At 36.8% G+C, this 19,362-nt stretch overlaps 1 protein-coding gene across 9 annotated transcripts in view; it reads left to right on the top strand.

Annotated features, from left to right (window-relative positions):
• ZNF385B (zinc finger protein 385B) overlaps nt 1-19,362 on the top strand; it is a 136,999-nt gene that overhangs the window by 101,450 nt on the left and 16,187 nt on the right. For all 9 annotated transcript variants that reach the window (XM_042822552.1, XM_042822554.1, XM_042822559.1 and 6 more), the window contains 2 exons: nt 1,210-1,320; nt 14,312-14,471. In XM_042822552.1, the coding sequence (XP_042678486.1) occupies nt 1,210-1,320; nt 14,312-14,471 (271 nt within the window). The remainder of the gene's footprint in view (nt 1-1,209; nt 1,321-14,311; nt 14,472-19,362) is intronic.

Below are 19,362 nucleotides of genomic sequence, written 5' to 3' on the forward strand. Positions count from 1 at the left end.
AGACAGGTTTTCTTAAGACAATGCTGTAAAGGAAAAATCATGACTGTGGCTGCAAGACAGGCTTCAGAAAGATACGTATTTATAGTGAATTGAACTATTATCTCTTGTGGTTTAAAAGCAAGGTTGGGAAATGAGCATTTATCTTTTCTTGTGGATTGTCATTTTCTCTCTCTTGTGTTCAGAATCCATTTCACATGTTAAATAAGTGTAGAAGACTGTTTGTGCACAGAGGCTTGTTGTGTGATGGAGGTTGGAGGGAACCTCAGAAGTCACCTGCTCCAGCCTCCTGCTCTAAGCAGTGCAGCTAGATCAGTCCAGTTATACTTTATGTGAATTGAAACAGTGTTTCAGTCAATAAATTTGACTTAATAAGTTCATTTTATTTTTTTTTTATCCATACTGCATCATGAATATTAGGCTTAATTGAGGCCTCAGTGCAGTAGCAGTTATAACTTCCAGTGCTGTTCCCATCTTCCCATGTTAACAGAGCTCTCTGTCCTTGAGGATATTTTAAACTGATTACTAGCAGCAGTCCTGATATTTAGATATAATCATTTCCAGTTTGTGAAAATGTTCAGGCAAATTTACAACTAATATATTCAGTGCTTCATTTATCTCAATTTTTCCAATATCAAAATGTTTTCTGAACTGTGGTGACTGGTACCCTTTCCTGGGGCCAACACAGTCTGCTTACTTCTCTGGATTTGTCTTTTCATGGGGTCTGTCATCAGTTCTGCATATGGAAGTGTTGGAGAATTGTGATCATTTTCCTGGCAGGCAGAATTCCTAATGGAGCCTGCAAAGGACCTCATCTCATGAAGACGTCTCCAAGAGGAGAGAAATGAATGACCCTGACTTTTTTAGGGGGCAAAAGTGGTTTTCCATTATGTCTGTTGAATCACCAGGTGATACAGGCAGGCTTTCAGGAGGCTCTTTGCAATTCAGATGTGATTGAAGCCTCGAAAGCATGGAGGATGTGCAGGATTTGGGAAGGGAATTTTTGGTAGCCTGAGAGTGGCAGCAACAATGGAGCTGCATTTTTTTTTTTTTCCATTGGATCTTCGTAAGGCTACCAATTCCTGAACCTGTTAAATCTCTTCTTACTTGTATCCAAAATCAAAGAATAGGCTTCCAGCATTATGTTGGTGTGTTTTTTTCTTTTACTATATACTGTGAGAAGTTGTAAATGGATTCTTGTTTGTTCTCTAGATGGATCCTGTGCAAAAAGCAGTCATAAACCATACGTTCGGAGTGTCCATTCCCCCAAAGAAGAAGCAAGTCATTTCCTGTAATGTCTGCCAGCTTCGCTTTAACTCTGATGTGAGTACTGGCTATTTTCTTTTTCTTTTATTATTCAAAATAGGTTTAATTAGTCCAAGCTTCTTTTCTCCAAGTTGGCAGTTATTGTTCTGCATACATTCTGCCCAAACTTCTGGGCTGATATTTTGCCCACTTAGAGATAGAAGTCTGGCACTGACTGTTGCCATACAACTTTGTCCTTGTACCTGAGGAGCAGGCTGCATTTTTTCTCAAGTTCTAGATGCTAACTTCTTAAACATATCAACCATATACTGAAATGCTACTCCAGCAGCATGTGTGTGTTTTCAGATATAGATTGCCATGATAGCCCACGTCACATCCACTGGTGGTGGCCTATCGTACAGTCCAGTAAAATTCAAGAGGGAGCAGGCAAAAAAACTATGTTCTCTTCATGCCATACCCACTTTTTTTTTTCAAAAGACATCTTTTTCCTGTTGTTCTTATGTTCTTTCTGATAATGCCTTTGAATTTTTTTTAATAAAGTCAGCTTTCCAGTAACTTTCAGTTGTAACCATTTTGCATATTTACTTCTAGCTGTCCTTTGAGAATGATAAAGTTCAAAGAAGCTGCTTTAGGAAGTGTAATTCAAAAGGAAAAAAAGAAAAAAAGCAGTGCAAAAGAACACATTGGCCGATATGCCTAAACTGTATATCCAACTAGTTTTTGCCCAAGCTATGTGAAAAATAAATAAAATCAAGAATATTGACAAGTAAAAAAAAAAAAAGTTTGTTTTGGAAAACTATGAACTTTGACACAACATATGTGTTCTCTGAGACTTTACAAATGTTGTTAGGCTAATAGAAATTTAAAGACTCAGATATTTTATTGCTGTTAACTGTAAGAAGTACTTAAGTGATGCATGGTTAGATATTTTGCTATTGTAAGAAATAGTTTGAAGGAAGCTCCTCGAGGCTGTTGAGGTCTTGGTGCTACTAAACATTCTCAGTAAAGGTCTATAAAGTCAGTATCTATTGCTCTGGTTTTCTCTTGCCTCTACCATTGCCTTTTGAAGTGGTTTGTAATGTTATTTCCCTAGTTTGACTTTCTTGTCTAGCCTGGCATGGATTTTGAAGGATTGCTGTCTTACCTTCAAATTGATTTCTGAATCAAAAATCTATAATCTTCTAACAAGCTTATTAAACTTTCTTTGAAGTGGCAATATCTACTTAGTTAACAGATTTCGAAGTCATTTTTTTATTTAATTCATTTATGTTTCTTTTTAAGGTTAAGGTTTAGGCTTAAAAAAATCTTTCTGCTCTGATTCCTGATCAAAATACTCACTTTTACTGATTAAAACAAGGAACCAGTACAGTTTCTAAAAATATGTGGGCCCTGTGGATCTGAATCTTGCTTCTGAGTAGGATCTTATTTCTTCTCTGAGAGGATGGCTCAGCTTGTTCCTGCTCTTCCCTCTCCTTCTAAGGAGTCCCTCTTGATGGCAGGTCCTGTCACTGGAGTATTTTGCACTGACATTCAGATGGTCAAACAGTACTTCAAGGCAGACAGATTGAATCACAAGTTAGTGGCAGAAGAAAAAGGAGCTGAAATATTATATCATTTTGTACATCTGCCAACTGAGTAATTTTTCCAAACTTACTTGCTTACAAGGTAGAATAAAAAGTACGTATCATATTCTGCTTCCGACAGTGGCATCACTGTAGCGTGTCAGATTATAGTCTTGTTTCCCCTTTTGGAGTGGCTGTATTCACAGTGTTGTGCTCCTTTCTTTTTAAACATGTCTAATACACACAATTCTAGCTGTTAGAAGATATCATAACTCTTTTGTAATGGATGGTTTTATGAATGCATGAAGTATCATGACCATGCCAGTCTTAGTGATAAAAAGCAGTTCCTTTCTAGAGCAGTTTTTCCATAACAGTACATTCATAAACAATCTGGAAACTTGATTTTAAAATGTACTGAAACTCTAGTGGAATTATTAATACTAGAAAATACTTGAATATAAAATAAAGCTTCACAAACATTTCATCACCAGAACATACAAGAATATTTGGAGAACAAGTTTTACAATTGAAACACTGTTCTATTCAAAGCTGTCCAGTCTTTCAGTAGATTATTCAGTTTCTCATATTAAACTTACATGAGATTTTAAATCTTTCCTCCAGTTCAGTGTTCTAACCTTGAGTTGTTTACACGTGTTATCTTTTCAACACTCTGCCCATCCCCAAAGTGTGAGAATTTGTTTTTCGTAAATATCACTTCTCCCCTGCCCCTGTAAAAATCTGCAGTCACAGTGTTTGGTAAAGTTAGTGTCTTTTTAGTTCAGATCTTCAGACTCTTTTGTAATTCATTGACAAAGTTTTTCATATCTTTTTTTATATGCACAAATGCAAGTGATTTCTTGTAGCAGTTACTCCTTGAAAGGATGATGCAATTTCTTATCTTTATGGGAAAGGCAATCAGATATTTTTTGACCATCATGTCTACTGAATCTTTCAGTGGATCAATTCCACTCTGCAACTTGCTAAGAATGTTTTGAAATCCTTCCTGGTGGCAAAAAAATATATGATAACTTGCATCAAATCTTTGAGCATAGCAGAGTGTGGAAGATATGCAGTTCATCCACTTCAGTTTTTCAGTTTCTTTCTCTGTCTCCACAGAGCTGATGTGCTCCTTGTACACGATGGGCATGTTGTTTCTTTGAACTTCCTTTGACCTAAATTGTGCAAGCAAATAAAACAAAACCAACCAAAAAGTAGTTGTTTGTTTTATTTTATTAAATGAATTTCATTTTCATGGTGTTTGAAGTTCCTGACCTGATCCTAGTATTGATTTGCCTATTACATGAATAATGTACAAACCAGTGGAAATTTGTCTGTGAGAAGAATGTTGGTTTCCTTGCCTGTAATCTTGTATTCACACTGTTGGTTCTCACTGTTCTGGATCAATAGAACAAAATAATTCTGACTTAGTCAATTTATATTTGTCAAACCTTCCGTTAAGTTTGCGTAGTTAATTGCAAAGGTTTCAGATTTCTTCTGCTGCTGTGTCTGCAGTGAGAGTGTTCTGCCATCAGATCCGGAGGAGGGATCTGCAGCTTTCCTTGACAGGAGGTAAAGTCTAACATCAGGGTTGGAAAATATTTTAAAATAAGTTGTCTTCGTTCTGGGAGTAAATATATCTAATTTTGAGGTGATGCCACCTTTATATTGAGAAATAAAATTTGCTAAGATAGTTACTTTTCTCCTAACATATTATAATATGAAGAGAAGTTATGAGTTGTGCATTACTGGCCCCTCATCTGCTTTCTTCTTCACAATCAGAGTGGATTATTTTTGTTCTTAATCAAGTGTTGTTTGTGTTTGTGTTTCAAAGAAGTAAAACCTAAACAGCAAAAACAGACCCCTGCAAGGCTATGGTCAGCCTTTTCTTTGTTTCTTTGCATAAAAGAGAATTAATTATCCGGAAACAATCCTGTGTATATGCAAATAGAGATGGCTGAAACAAGGTATATGGTAAATAGTTGAAGTACTTATAAAATGATTGAGGTGAGTCCAAACTGTGAACTGTTTACGTTAAGGGGTGAAAACCAAAGAGTTTATTTTCAATGTTTTACAAAAAGAGTAACTGGCAGCTTTTAAACTTACAGAGGATACAGAAGGAGACATTACATGGTAGGGGCTGGTTTAGTAAAAGCAGAATAGGTCTTTGATCATTTGTTACTTAAGCTATTTTACTTTTGTGAGGGTTTAAAGAAAATGTGAACTAACAGCTTCTAATGGTATGGAAATACTTTTTTAACGTGTATTTTATTGATGTGTATTTGTGTAGAAAATATGAAAAAGAAAATGTAGTCAATCTTCTTCTAGAATGTAAGTTGGCATATATATAGTTATAGGAAGGTTCTATGCATTGTGGATAAGTGTCAGTGTGACTCAGTGTCCCCCTTGTTCTTTTTTCCATTGTCTCTGCTGTATACCATTAAAAGGCAGAGGCTGCATGCTTTACTTGCACAACATTTATGCAAATTCACTTGTGCATTTGGGAAATGTTCATGATTAGCACCTTTAGAAGTTAATACTGTTAACGCTGCCAGTGGGCAGACAATTGAGTTAAGGAACATCTTACCTTTAGGAACGTCTTTCTCATTTAAGGGAGATCAAATTTACATACCTGAGCTTCTGTTTGCATACATTCAAGCACTCTGTATTATTATTTCATAAAACCGAACAAGTTATTTTCAGCTACAATTTTTGTAGAAGGATACCCAAGTATTTGTCACATGGGATAGGAGTATGTAGAAGTACTTACTTTGGTAAAATCTGGCAGTTAAACCATATCACAGCACTCTTGGGATCGTCATGTGGCATAGTGGACCTACTGTTTCTGGTAGTCCAGATTTACACTAATATATTTCAAAGGAAATTGACAAGGGTGAAATACAGAAGCCCATCAAAATTTCTGTATATTGATGTATAGAAACATTTCAAGAAGTGTTTTGAGCTACTTTAATTGAGGACTGTAGCCTAATGCATTTGGTTTTGTTTTGAGTTTTCAGAAACGTAAAAACAAGTAAATTAAAGTGTCGTGGAATAGCATGTTACTAAAATCAAGCATTTTGCTTTGAATAATTTTGATTTAGTATTTTTAAAAACAGAATTGGTTTGGAGATACTTTGAGGGAGAAAAATTACTTGAGAGGGACAGCAGACTGACAAACTTCGACTGTGGAATGTGTAAAACTGTTATTGTGGAAAGCAATTCTGAATTCCATTCTGAAATAAGAATTTGAAATAAAAACTTTCTTTTTCCCAGGAAAATACAGTTTTGGAATGTCTTCAGATGTCCTGTTGGATCAGGAATAGTAACCTTCTACAAAGGAGCTGAAGCCTCCTCTTGGTGAAAGAGGCATTCAATGTGATGCCATCCCTTCCATGAATTCATTGACCACAGCTTGGAAGCTCATTGTGGTTTAACTTAGCAGAAGGCTCAGCACAGTCATTCACTCAGCCCCAACCCCTGAATGAAGTAGGGGAGGGGATAGAAAAAAAACAAAGTAGGACTTGTAGGTTCTGTTTACTAGGACAGATTTAAACTGTTTACTGAGATGGAAAAGGAAGCGAGCAGGGAAAAAAGAATGTTAATAGTAATGATAATTATATATATAAAAAACAACTGATGCACGGTGCAATTGCTCACTGCCCACTGACTGATGCCCAGGGAGTCCTTGAGATGTAGCTGCCTACCCAACCAACTCTCCACAGTTTTCGAGGTTTTTGTGCATGGTATAATATGAAATGGCCTTTGCCCAGTTTTGGCCAGCTGTTCTGCTTCTGTCCTCTCCTAAGTCCTTGTGCCACTCAGCCCTTCGCTTGCTGGCAGGACAGTATGAGAAGTTCCTGCATTTTGAGGTCAGGGGACTTGGAATTTATTTGTAAGGTTAACGCTGAGCTGATATCAGTGAGGCTGCTTCAACAAAACTTGTCCCATGACCTACTTAAGGTGCTCTGGCTGGTACTTAAGAGTGCCTAAAACTAAGTGTCTTGTGTCATTTGGGTAACTCAGGTATCCACACCTGAATAGTGGACCTGACAGAGGGTGCTCAGTCCATGGTCAGGCAGGACACCTGTGGACATCACCAACTGTACTGAACACCTGTTATTGGACACAGAAATTCCAACCCATTAACCTTGCTTTCTGTTTTGTTTTTCCACTCTTTCTTTTTTCCTTCCATTCCTCCAGGTCGAGTATGGGAGCAGAATATCATTAAAAGAGAGAAATATTTAAAAAAATAGGAAGTTAGTAAGGTTCTCAACAGTGAAGGGAAGTGAAATGGCAAAAACATGAGTACAAATTAAAGCAAGGAAACTTGTTCTGAGCTAACTTTTATGGTAACTGGTAACAGAAATCAAAAAATGTTGAATTAGGTTGGAAATGTCAATTTATGAAGGATAGCATTGCAAGGATTGGTAGCTGATGAGTTTGATTAATCATAGTAGCAAGAACTGAGATATGTTTCAGAATGTATAAACTTTATTCTGTTGTGAAGTGGAACGTGCTTCTGTAGAAAACTGTTTAAAAATATATATTAGCCGTTAATAGTTGTGGTCGGATTTGCTCCAGTATATTAGAACAAACATAGATGTTTGTATCTCTGCATCAAAATGTTGGTTAACGACATTTTTATTGTTCAATTTCTACATGATGATGAAACAGCATGTGTTCCAGGGCTGTAAATTCTAGTGTTTCAGTAGAATTCAAGCTCTGGTTTGGTGTTTTGTCCAGCTCAGAAAAATAGGGAAATATCTACATTATATTCACTGCCACCAGAGACCAACTAGCAGAAGGGAGAGAATCCTCTTTGTGGAGCAGATTGTGGTAGTGAGTCAGACCTTGCTCTTGCATGAAGGCCACCAGAGCAAGGGATGCAGCTGCAATCCATGAAAAGGAAATGAGATGTGCTGAAAAAGATCTAGCTTAGCTTTTCAAAAATAGGTTTTTCTTCTTATGAATCCTGGGACTCCTTTCAAACCCGTGGTTATATCTATATGGACTATGGATAAGCTTTGCTAAGCATGTTTTCATATTAACTGTGTAGGTATGATTTATTGAGTTAATTATTTATGTTGCAGACATTCTAGCAGAAACTAAAAGCAACTTGAGTAAGGTTTGCCCTATCTTTATGGAACTCATAACAGGATCCAAGTAGCAATGGGGCATGGGGAAGATGGCTGTTGCTGTCTCCCAGAGATTTCTTCTCTACTTACTCTTGGCTGGCTCTTCTACTTCTCTTTGGCACATCTCCCACAGCTGTTATGTGGCACTGAGTCACTCCAGCAGCTGTGGAACTTAGGCCAGGCTGTGCTGAGCTGTCTGTTCTTCTCTGCTCTAGCAACTGGCACTGTCACCTGCAAGAGAAGCATCAGTCAAGTTGCAAGGATACCTGTTAGGCTTTGGCAAAACTTTTTCTCCATACTTACAAAATCAATAAAATTCTTTGTGCTATTCCCTCCATTGTTTGTTTCAGTAGTCCACATTTTTTGGAGCTTGGGCACTAGCTATTATTGTTGGTGCTAATCTAGTCACTTTCCTCTCCAACTGTACTCCAAACTCAAATATGTTACACCAGCAGTCTGTGTGATTTGTTTGTTTGCTGGTGTTTGTTATTTTTGTTGTGGTTTTTTTTTTTTTTTTTTTTTTTTTTAAGTCATCTGTTGATTGCTTCTAAATGAAATATCCGCTTCCCTCAGTGTCCACTGTCCTTATCTGTAGGAAGCCAGTGGGTACCATCTTGTTGATACAGTACCTTTTCATCGACATAAGTGTGTGTCTGCGCAGCTTATTGCGCTCTGCAATTGATGGCTCTAAGTTGGCGCTGCCTTTTGACATGGTATGCAAAGACTCAGAAATGAAGTCAAAATGCTTTGCAGGAAGATGCAACAGTTGGGTATTAAAAGATGCTGACAGTCAACTTACTATTGCATATATTTAGCTAATAAAAATAATGCAATAATAGTGATCATCTTTTTAGAAAAAGCCAGAAGGCAACTTTATAAAGTTGAGGCTAGTGTTGCCAAATCTTATCTTTGCAAATTTGAATGAATGTCAAAAAGCTAACATGCAAAATAATCAATAGCATCAAATAAAAATCTACAGAACTGTCACCAGCTTTTGGCAAATGTTCTACGTTTTTTTTTTTTATAAATAAAACTATTGGAGCTGATGCTGAGGGTTTGGAGCATAGCAGAGCAGTTAAGGGGTAATTAAAAGCATAAATCTCAGGATCTTGTGAAGGCAATTTTCTGTTTTGAAGACAGATCTGACAAAATGATGAAAGTTGTTAGCTTCATCATGACGGAAATACTGTGTGATTACAGGGTGCAGAGTTATAACATGCTGAAAGTTCTGTTCCAAGCCGACTATTTAATAAAGCAGCTAAGTTTGACTAGTTGCTTTCTTATGATGTGACCGATTTTCACCACTTTTCCATTTTTTCCATTTCATATTAATCTACCTTAATATTTGGAGCAATTTAGTTTCACAAAGCTACTGAGAGCTGAATTTCAAAAATAACACACAGCTTTGGTGTAACAAAAGTATGGCTACTTCAGTTTTACAGATTACTTCAATTACATCCATTCTTAACATCAATTGCATCTACACTTAATATCAGACTACAGTTAAAATTATTCAGCACAGGTGCATCATGTTGTCACTGAAGAGATCTGATAGGTTCATATTTCTTCTCTACGCTGTAATAAATTCAGTTAATTAGCCATTCGTACCCCAGATAGATTCTCAAACTGAGTCAGTTGTGAACTGTCAAAATGAATAGTGCTGATTTCAAATATTCTGTCACTCCCTGCTCCTGACAGGGGCAATTTCTGTCATTTTTTTTTGTACTGTAGCTGTAACTGAATTTTAAAGGTTTCTTGAAGGTAATATGGGAATCAATGACTGTTTGATCTGCATGTTTCCTAGTTTGCTTTCTCTCTGTATATATCTGTAAACATATATATATATATAACTTTTAGCAAAGCTACTGATGGCATTATATGGTAATCATATTCACACATTCCAAGAAAGCATGCTTACATGTAAAGATGAAGATATGCATTGCTGATGTTTTGTTAGATGGAATCTCATATATAAGGCAGTGCATTATGGCTTTGTATTGCACGTAGACTTACAGACAAACATGCTGATGCTTAGCTTTAAGACTTAGTTGATAATCAAAAGCAGAAATTCACAACAAATTTTAGTTTTTTAATAAAATCTAACATTGTGTGTCTCAATGGAAAATGTGTTTAAGAGAGGAAAGGCTTCAACCAAGTCATTAATCTTACAGCATTCTAAGTTTGCTAAAAATGTCATAATATCCCAGAATCATAGTTTCCTTAGAGTTGAAAGGGACCTCTAAAGTTTATGTAAGCCAACTGCCCTACAATGAACAGGGATACCACAGCTAGCTTCTCAGCAACTTGGAAAGCGTTTGGTTAAACAACAGTCATAGTAATGAGAGTTTAAAATTTTAGTTTATGAGATGTTTAGTTTTTAGAATATAAGAAATAAATGTAACAATTTGTTTGAAATAAAGCATTAATTATGTAAGTACTATTGAATTGCGACACAATGACATCAACAAAATTATTTCACTTCTTTGGTCTATTCTACTGTAAAAATACACTGGAATAAATCACTGTGCAACTAAAAGGCATCATGAGTCTGAGTATTGTGATATCACTTAAGGTTATTTATTTTGGCTTTTTGAGCTCTTGTTTTCTTTTCTCATTTTTAATTTTATTTGTTATTTTACTGGAGTTTATGTTAAAACTGGTAAGTTCCCTTTTATGTAACGTGTCTTTTAAACCTTCTGCGTGCATAACTTCTGGATTATCAGAGCAAATGGAAATGAACATTCAGTTTCTTTTTTAAGCTGAAAAAAGTGAAAGAAATCGTGTTGTGGCTTTTTCCAAAGATATGTTTAATATTTCAGTCACACATATTACAGAAGCCCATAACTTGTAATGTATTGCTGTATTGTGCCAGAAACAGGTTTTTAATGGGAGTTGGAGAAAATAGGCTTGCATATAATGTGGTGCAAATATCCTATAAAAGTAGGGTTAGTTATGCCCGGGACATTAATAATCAGAATAATTGGTACCGGGAATAATCATAACACGCTTTCTAATTTCAGATTGCCATGGATGCCCTTTTCTTTCGTTTACCATTATTTCAGGAAATTATAGAAAGTAATCATTTTTTGTAAGAATCAGAGGAAATTCTATTCCATGTTGTTTCCACATTTTCGTTACCAAAAGCAATGGAATCAAATGATTTATTTCATAGTGGGTAATAAGCAAGCTCCAATTTGCAGATACCTTTGAAAACATTACTTCAGCACCCCTAGGGATGCTCCTCTGACTTTATGTTTGAAAAGAGTTTTTATATTGTCATGCACAGAACATGTGTTGAAAGAGCCTGAGAACCAAAGGTTTAATGAAAGCCAGGGGCTAGAAGCTGAGGCTAGACAAATTCAGTGTAAAAATTAATAGAATATGCTTGAAAAATTTTACAAAATGTAGTTTTTCTGCCCGCCACTCAAAAAAGAAAGGCTGGTTCGAGCAGCCTGAGGAAGACTGACATTTTTGGACACTACGCTTAAGTGGTCACCACAGCACTTTTCGGCCATATAATGTACAACCATGGATTTGTTAGTGCAAAGATAGTAATTATGCAATTTAAATAAAAGGTGAGGCCATGTGGCACAATCCAGGGGGCTTTGTTTTGTGTTTATGGAAGTCTTAATTTTAATTCTGCTTGGGCTTGTTTGTTTTCAACAGGTCTCATGTACACTATGTGAGGATTGAATGAAGGGAATCAAAGACTATCGTAGGTTCTGACTGATATTGCTGACACTATTATTGCAAATATCAGTAGAAAGGCTTATTATCAAGGATTTGACTGACTAAGCCTTTCTCTTGAGTGCACCTATGTCTCCTGTGTCGTAGCTTTGGCCCCAGACAGTACATGGTCCTACCAACAGCACAGTGCACATGGAGCAAAGTTCAGTTATTTAAAGGGACATCATCAACTTGTCATCAACTTTAGAGTGCTCCAGTGGATACCTTTGTCCTTGCTTTTATTGGAAATTGAAAGTATCATAATGGAAAGGGTATACACACCCCTTAATTTTGAGCTTTGACTTCTGTACGTATGTACAAGCCTGTGAATAGTTGATTTAACGTCTTTTTATGCTTGATGCTCCTTCTAGCTCATCATGTAGCAACAGCAAAGTGCAGAGAAATGGACAAAGCTTGGCAAAAGTGGAGAGAGGCAGGGTGATGGCACTTTGCTCCTGTTCTTACTTAAGATGCATCGCACTAACAGGGTGCAAACAATCTGCACTCCTCTACTTGCTCAGAGCTGAGGAGCTCCAACCCAGAAGTTGACAAGTGTCCCTTTAAGTAGTGCATGTAGTAGTAGTGGTTTAGCTGTGTAGCTTTTCTTTATAATCCTTAAATTGCGTTTGTATCATATCTTAAATTCCAAAGATTTTGAAATCATCATATAACTTAATAGCAAGTGATGAATAGAGTCTCTACTGTTTTTATAATGAAGATTGAAAATAGTCTCAATTTCAAAGGAATTCAAAGTAAAGTTTATCTAGGAGCTTTTCTTACTGAATGCTTGCTTACTGCAATCTGTTTTAAAAATACATAGTCACAACATGTCACTATACACGCTGTCCTTTTGAGGTAGAAAGCACTGTTTCACAAGGTGTATAATCACAAAGCTTCAGTGTGTAAGAACTTCATCCTCTGTTTTAACTGCAGTTCTCCACCAGTTTTAAGGTACATATAGTTTTTGTGAAGGTTCCACCGAACTGTCTATTCTGTTGTCTAGTCCAGCTGTTTCTACTGCTCACTTATGCTCTTCCATACAGTAAAATGTTTATTACATGCTGTCCCACGGTGGTTGTACTGCAATGCCTATTTCTACTGATCTTATGACAATTTCCTCGTTATGGCAGCACTCTTTCTAACATGTGAGATGTTTGGATCCCATAATTGCTTTTTTAAAGCATGTAATTTGTTTCATTTAACACAAATGAGCTAAATAACATAAAAAGTGTTTTTTGCATGATCTAGCAAAAGTTTCCTTGCACTGATGTTGTTATATGCCAGGTGCCAAGGTGTGGTCATCTTGCTACATGAAGCATGCTTTCTCCAAGCATTTTACTTTGAATTGTACTACAATATTAACTTGTATAGTTAATATGTAACCTTCAATAGAGGCACCTAGTACTACCTCTCAAATCATTACGAAAAACATAATGTTTGAAAATGGGAAAAATGCAATGCTGAATAGTATGATGGAAAATGCTATGAAAATAGATTGTGTTTTGTATGAAACTGTGTCCAGAAATGCATTGAAGGACATTAGTGGAAATTTCCAGACACTTGGGTTGGATTAAGTTTGTAATGTCTAGGTTTTGCAGCTAATGAAGTGGCCTGACTTGTCAAGGTAGTTATAGACTGTCAGGAAGAATAATGGGGTCTTAAAATCAGTGAACAAGCATTTGTTTATGTGTCTTTAGTGGTGCAATTTCAAAAACACTAAGCTAGTCTCTGTAGATAGTTTTAGGACAAAGGTGAGGTAAACATTGCATCTTGGTATCTATTTCTGTGGTTCTATCTGGGCAGACCAAGAAGAGTACGTACATTCAGTGCTTCAATGCAGGAAAAGAAAAGAAGGAAAAAGAGCTTCTCTACTTCCTGCCCATTGTGTTCCCCTTTGCTTAGTCTTGGGGGGGGAAGGGAGGGTGTGGAAGAAAAAGAAAAAAAAATATATATATATATATATATATATATATATATATATATACACACACACATATGCGCAAGGCAATTTATAGAACAATCAAGACTGATAAATATTTTCAATTCCTGTGTTTGAAGCTATTGAAGCTTATAGGTATGGTGTTTCTTTTTTTTATCCCTTTCTGCTTGATCTAATAGTGAATTTATAATGCTGTTAATGCTTGTTTCAATTGGTGTTAGTGTAACAGTGGAAATACTTGGACTTCTTTGCTAGATCAAACAGAAAGAAATGGATTTTTTAATCATGTTACAGGGTGATACACGTTTCTAACTACAAGCAATAAAGACTAGGGAACAGTTCATAAAAATCGAGTAGCATCTTCCTCGACTGGGCATGTTTACATTTGTATAGCTCTTTAAATCTTTAAGCAGCATGGAAGCAAAGAATTAGATTAGAAGTAGCAGAGCTGTATCTAATCCTGATGCCTTTTTTTCCAAGTTCACAAAAGCATGTGCTGTTCATTAAAATCCTGTTGTATGAACATATGAGAAATTACATATAGGAGAACTGTTACTATAAAGCTACTATAATTTTTCAGCTGGAACAGTATGGTGCCTACTATTGAAAGTGTCACTTTTCTGCCTTATCATCCATTGTGTTATACAAAAGTACAGATAAAAGTGAGCCTGATTTGTTCTCCTTTGTAGAGCCAGGCCGAGGCCCACTACAAAGGAAGTAAGCATGCCAAGAAGGTGAAAGCACTAGAGGCAACGAAAAATAAGCCAAAAGTTGTGTCTTCCAAGGACAGCGCAAAGGCTAACCCAAGCTGCTCTACGCCAGTCACAACCAACATCTCTGACAAATCAGGTCAATTAAAGCTTTTTGTTCTATCCATTCTTTTTCTCCTTTTGTAGATGTGTATATGAAAGAATCTTATTGCATGATGCTGATCCATATCTTGTCTTTTCCAAACTGTTTGTTATATTTTCTTGTATGGAATTGATTAGTTTTGATGTTATAAAGGCTTTTTCCCCCCCTCCCATCTGAATGTTGACACTGGTGAGTTAATGTTCTCTTAGCAAATTTACTCATATAGACTGTTATTCATGTGGCAGTAGTAATGGATGTGGGTGGGTGTCAAGTCTGAGATGTGTGTATTTAGCTGAGGCACAAGAAATTTCTCTAAAAAAATTTTCCCTTCTGAATAAAATAATACTGCTCCTGTAAGAAACACACCCACAGAAAGGTAGTGAAGCCTCATGACACAGCTATTTCCTGATTTCCACAGCTCGTTAGTGTTTTAACATCTTATTTTTTTTTTTCCCCTCATGTCAGTAATCTGAGGAAGATCAGTAACACTAATTGCAGTGCAGTTGTTTGAGCCACTTTCAGCTCTGTCAGTGTTGTGTTACCAGGTGAAATAAGAGAATTTCCTGAACTGGCTGAGAGTCTGAAATATTGCACTAGTCATCCAGGAGAGAACACCTAATGTGGGTTAACCAACTGTTGGTCTGATCAGCTGGTTGTGTGTGATAAGCTTGCTGCTGCTTTGATAGCCACTTATCCATTTATCTTTGACAGAGCTGAACGTGACTCAGATTCCATAGAATAATTGGCAGAAGTAGTACTCTATCAAAACTAAAGAAATGGGGGGAAAAACACCCAAATTTCCATAACATGGCTATTTGTTTCCTTGTTTTGTCCATACCAGCAAAACCGTCTTTGGGTCCTTAGCAGTGCTGATGGGTGCCAAATTTTGGGATGATTCACCTAGAAAATCACGCTTTAGATTTGAGTGAGTTAACATGAATCCAGTAATATGTCCAAGGAAACAAGCCAAGTTACTGTAAAACAGTAGCAAGCTACTGTCTGCTTTAAATAAAATGTGCATTATCGAATAGGAGGTGATTTAAAATATTTGTTAAATATTTTACTGTCTGTACCACTAAAAATAGCTTCAGTTAGAACAGTTTACTATTCCAGGTATAAACTGTAAAATCTCAGGCAACTATTTAGGAAGATTTCCATTAAAACTTCAGAGGAATTAACATGTTGCAATATATGCTGTGAGCACATAGCTGTGCACTGTGCTGCCCTACTTGTGTCAAGTAGCACAATTTGCATCCTTGTTACCAACCCCCTTGTCTTCCTTTCCAAATATTTTCTGTAAGTCTAGCACTGTCTTACGTGTCTCTTAGGCCAGATTGCAAGGTCTGTCCCTGACTTAATTTTCTTCTCTGTGGAACGTATCTGAAGTCTTTCATGTCTTTGTGTTCACTTTTTGAGAGGAGTTAAAATAATGTGGCCAACAATAAGGGAAACCTGTTCCTGATATTGCAGTATTTTCCCAGTTTTGACATTATGTTGTTTTATGCTATTAATTACTTGACAGAAATCAAACAGATTGCCATCTGTTGAATTATACAACTGCAAGTGTTTCTACATTCAAAATAAATCATAGTGGCCATTCAGTGTAATGCTGTCTTCCAGCCTGGGGAAGGGCAGAATGCTTGAAGGAACTGTATCCCATCACTGCTGAAACTGTTGGTTAACCACTGTAAGGATTGTTAGGTTCCAGAGAAATATTCCTAAAAAAAAAAAAAGAAAAAAAAAAGAAAAAAAAATCATTCTTGGTGTCCTTTCCTTGAGTATGGAAGGACAGGATGAGAAACTAAAAAGGGAAGAAAGTTTTAAATTTGTGTTCCTTTGTTACGTGTTGCACTTGCGCTGGTATTTATGAAGAATGGGTAGGGAGTAGCATAGTGCATTGACAAGCTCAGTTTACTATTATGTTACGTATGTCTGCTAATAAAAGGACACAACAGGCATGACTCACAGCTTTTCTGATGTGCTGTCATTTTGAGTGACATGTCGATGTCTGCCCTGGAGCTCTCTAGACAGAACAGTTGCTATATGTTGAGCTGAAATGTCAAATTTGCTGCAAAGCCACATCTTTTGTGGGTCAGACACAACTGTTTTGGATGTCATGCTATTTTTCAGAAGTAGTAGATCCAGAAAAATAACTTCACCATTAGCTCGGCTTGTGTGATGAATCTATCAGCTGTTCCTTTCAATGTGGGAAGTGTGGCTGGTGGTAGAGCTACAGCAGTTAAATTAATATTTAAGGTGTTTTGAGGGGTTCTGAGGAGGATGTGGCTTCCTGCAGATAGAACTTGCCTCAGCTGGATGTACTTTGGAACCTGGTCTGAGTATGATGCCCATTTGTATGAGAGTCGTGGTCTCTGCTGCTCTTAACAACACAACATGATTTAAATAACTTTTGTAAATTGATCATCAGCAACCATGTAATGACAAAGCTGTAGTACACTGATGCTGAGTTTACTGCATCCTCAGGTAAGTGTGTATGTTTATGGTCTGGAGTGTACTGCTTGTGACATTGCCAACTTTTTTGTTGGTACTTTAAAGTGTAGTTACAAGGCAGCAGCATTAATAGGACTGGGGGCTGCTCTTTCATGTTGGGCAAAGATTACCTTTCTTCCCTGTGGAACCCCAGGATTTCAGGATGGCTTCACACAGAAGTGTGCATGTATGAGGAAGACCCCATTAAGTGATTAGTGAAGTCCTTTAGACTGAAAGATATTTATTGTATTACTGTGTTGTACACAGACACATGAAATTTATATATGCATGTATATGTATTTCCAGAATGCACAGCTTTAGAAAAGGGCACAGGCAGCAACAAATACATAGCAGAGTTTAGAATATGCTGAGTACATTTTAAATGTGGCTCTGAGGATGTAGCAGGAGCTGGGGTCCATGATCCCAGCGTAGCATCATCTGCTGTGAGCAGATATGCTTACAGTGAAACGTCCGTCAGGAATATATATGGTAATAAATGGACTGAAATGTCACTATTTACTTATCAAACAAATACAAAGTCTTTGATCATACTTCTAAATCAAAATAAATTTTTCAAAGCGAAGCAGACAGATGATGCATTATTACTTCCTTTGCATTTTGCTTTGATATAAAACTCAGAAAATAAATACAACTGTTTTAACCTTCTCAAAAGTCAAAACCAGGATAGAAAAGTAAGACCTTTTTCTGTCTTTCAGCCATTCTAGATATAATCTCTTTCCCATGCGTCAGTGAGAGCTGTTTTTGAAATGATATAGATGCACATTTCAAGTTCAGTTCTCATTCAAGTAAAATCTTCAGGCTCTGCTACCTGGGTTGTGTTACAATTGATTCCTTTGGATGGTCTTTGAAAAATCCTTTTTGTTCAGCTTGTATATCTGCAGTATTAGGCATGCAACCAGGCTGAATTCTGGACCTGTTTCAAATTCTAGCTTCTCTCATTATAGCTTTGTTCTGTAAGTGCATCTCAGAGCAGCTCAGTGTCAAGTTCATGGTGCTGTGACAAAGCATGAGCAGTCCTGTGCTGATGTGCAGTGTATGGTGAGGACAGCAGTGATGTCCTGTAACTGGAATGCTGCTGTTTGATACAGCTGGGGCTCTTAGGAATTACCCTAGTTATTTCAGCCTGCTGAAGTTGCCCGGTGACGTAGCTTAAGTTTTGAAAACAGCCTAGATCTGTTGATCAACAGAAGTGCTACTTTGTCTTGTAGACATATAGTAATAAGTTGGCTTATATTAGATAGGACTGGCAGCTCCAAGCTTTATTAAAACAGTTGACCTTGAGGGCTTGTCTAAGGTTTATAATTCATTGAGGGCTTCTCTGTGGGAGCTTTGACAATAAAACTGATTTTTTTTCCCTTTTATTCCTAATAGCAGAGTGCAACATATTAAATTGCATTTACTCAGGCATATTACAATGGATTGGATTTCCCCAGTGTCCCAATTGCCAGTGCTGTTTATTCATCAGCTGCAAATGAGGTGTAATGTCCCAAGGGAGGCATATTTTACAAGTCCACCATCAGGACACCCCCTTAGTCATGTTGCTTGAGTTGCTTATTTTAAAATTCTTCCCGCCAATGCTCAAATTCTTAACTTTTCTGTGTGCTTCTCTGTGCTTTAAGTAGTCATTCTGCAATTTGATGTTGATTAACTCCTGAGAGCTCCTGGAGGACTCAAGGTCTTTCTTCACTCAGCCTGTCATAATGTTAACTCACCCAGATCTAAATCCCCACCTCAACTGAAAATGGCTACAGGTGCCATTAATAGAAAAAATAAGCTCTGTGACTGACACAACTGATGAGTTGTTGCAATGCCTGTTCAAATTGAAAGAAGTCAATTTTTTCTTTCTTCAGCCATTATATCAATCAGGATGCGTAAGCTGGAGATCGCTTTGTGGAAACTGTAAGCCTTTTTCTCCTGCCATAATGTAAAAGTAGAAGTTCTGCATTAAAAAATACATTGTAAGATTAAATAAGACTTTTTTGGAGTACTTGGATGTGTACTAGAACATTCACGTGACCTTTATCAATAATGCAATGCACTGTTATTACTTCTTTCAGTTATAAAAACTGGAATTTTGTTGATTAGTTTCTTAATTGGCATTCTTAAAATCATGCATGTTTTCCTTACTTTGGGTAGAGAAAAAGACAGACATTAGGCTAAATGAGACTGATTCTGCTAATGTATCTGGACTTTGAGGCACAGACTCTTGGCTACTGTTTTTTTAGAAATATATCTACAGTCACTTAAGGAATTCATTTATATATATTGAATCCCTCAGCAGCTCTTTTCTTCTTACATCAGACATCTGTTTTTCTTGTTTGTTTCTGTTAATGATGCCTGATGAATATCCAAAGATTATTTTGAATGGTAATGCAAT

This window comes from Centrocercus urophasianus, unplaced genomic scaffold (assembly GCF_019232065.1).
Source record: "Centrocercus urophasianus isolate 14NV4802_14NV808 unplaced genomic scaffold, USGS_Curo_1.0 seq_20, whole genome shotgun sequence".
In the NCBI taxonomy this organism is placed as follows: Eukaryota; Metazoa; Chordata; class Aves; order Galliformes; family Phasianidae; genus Centrocercus; species Centrocercus urophasianus.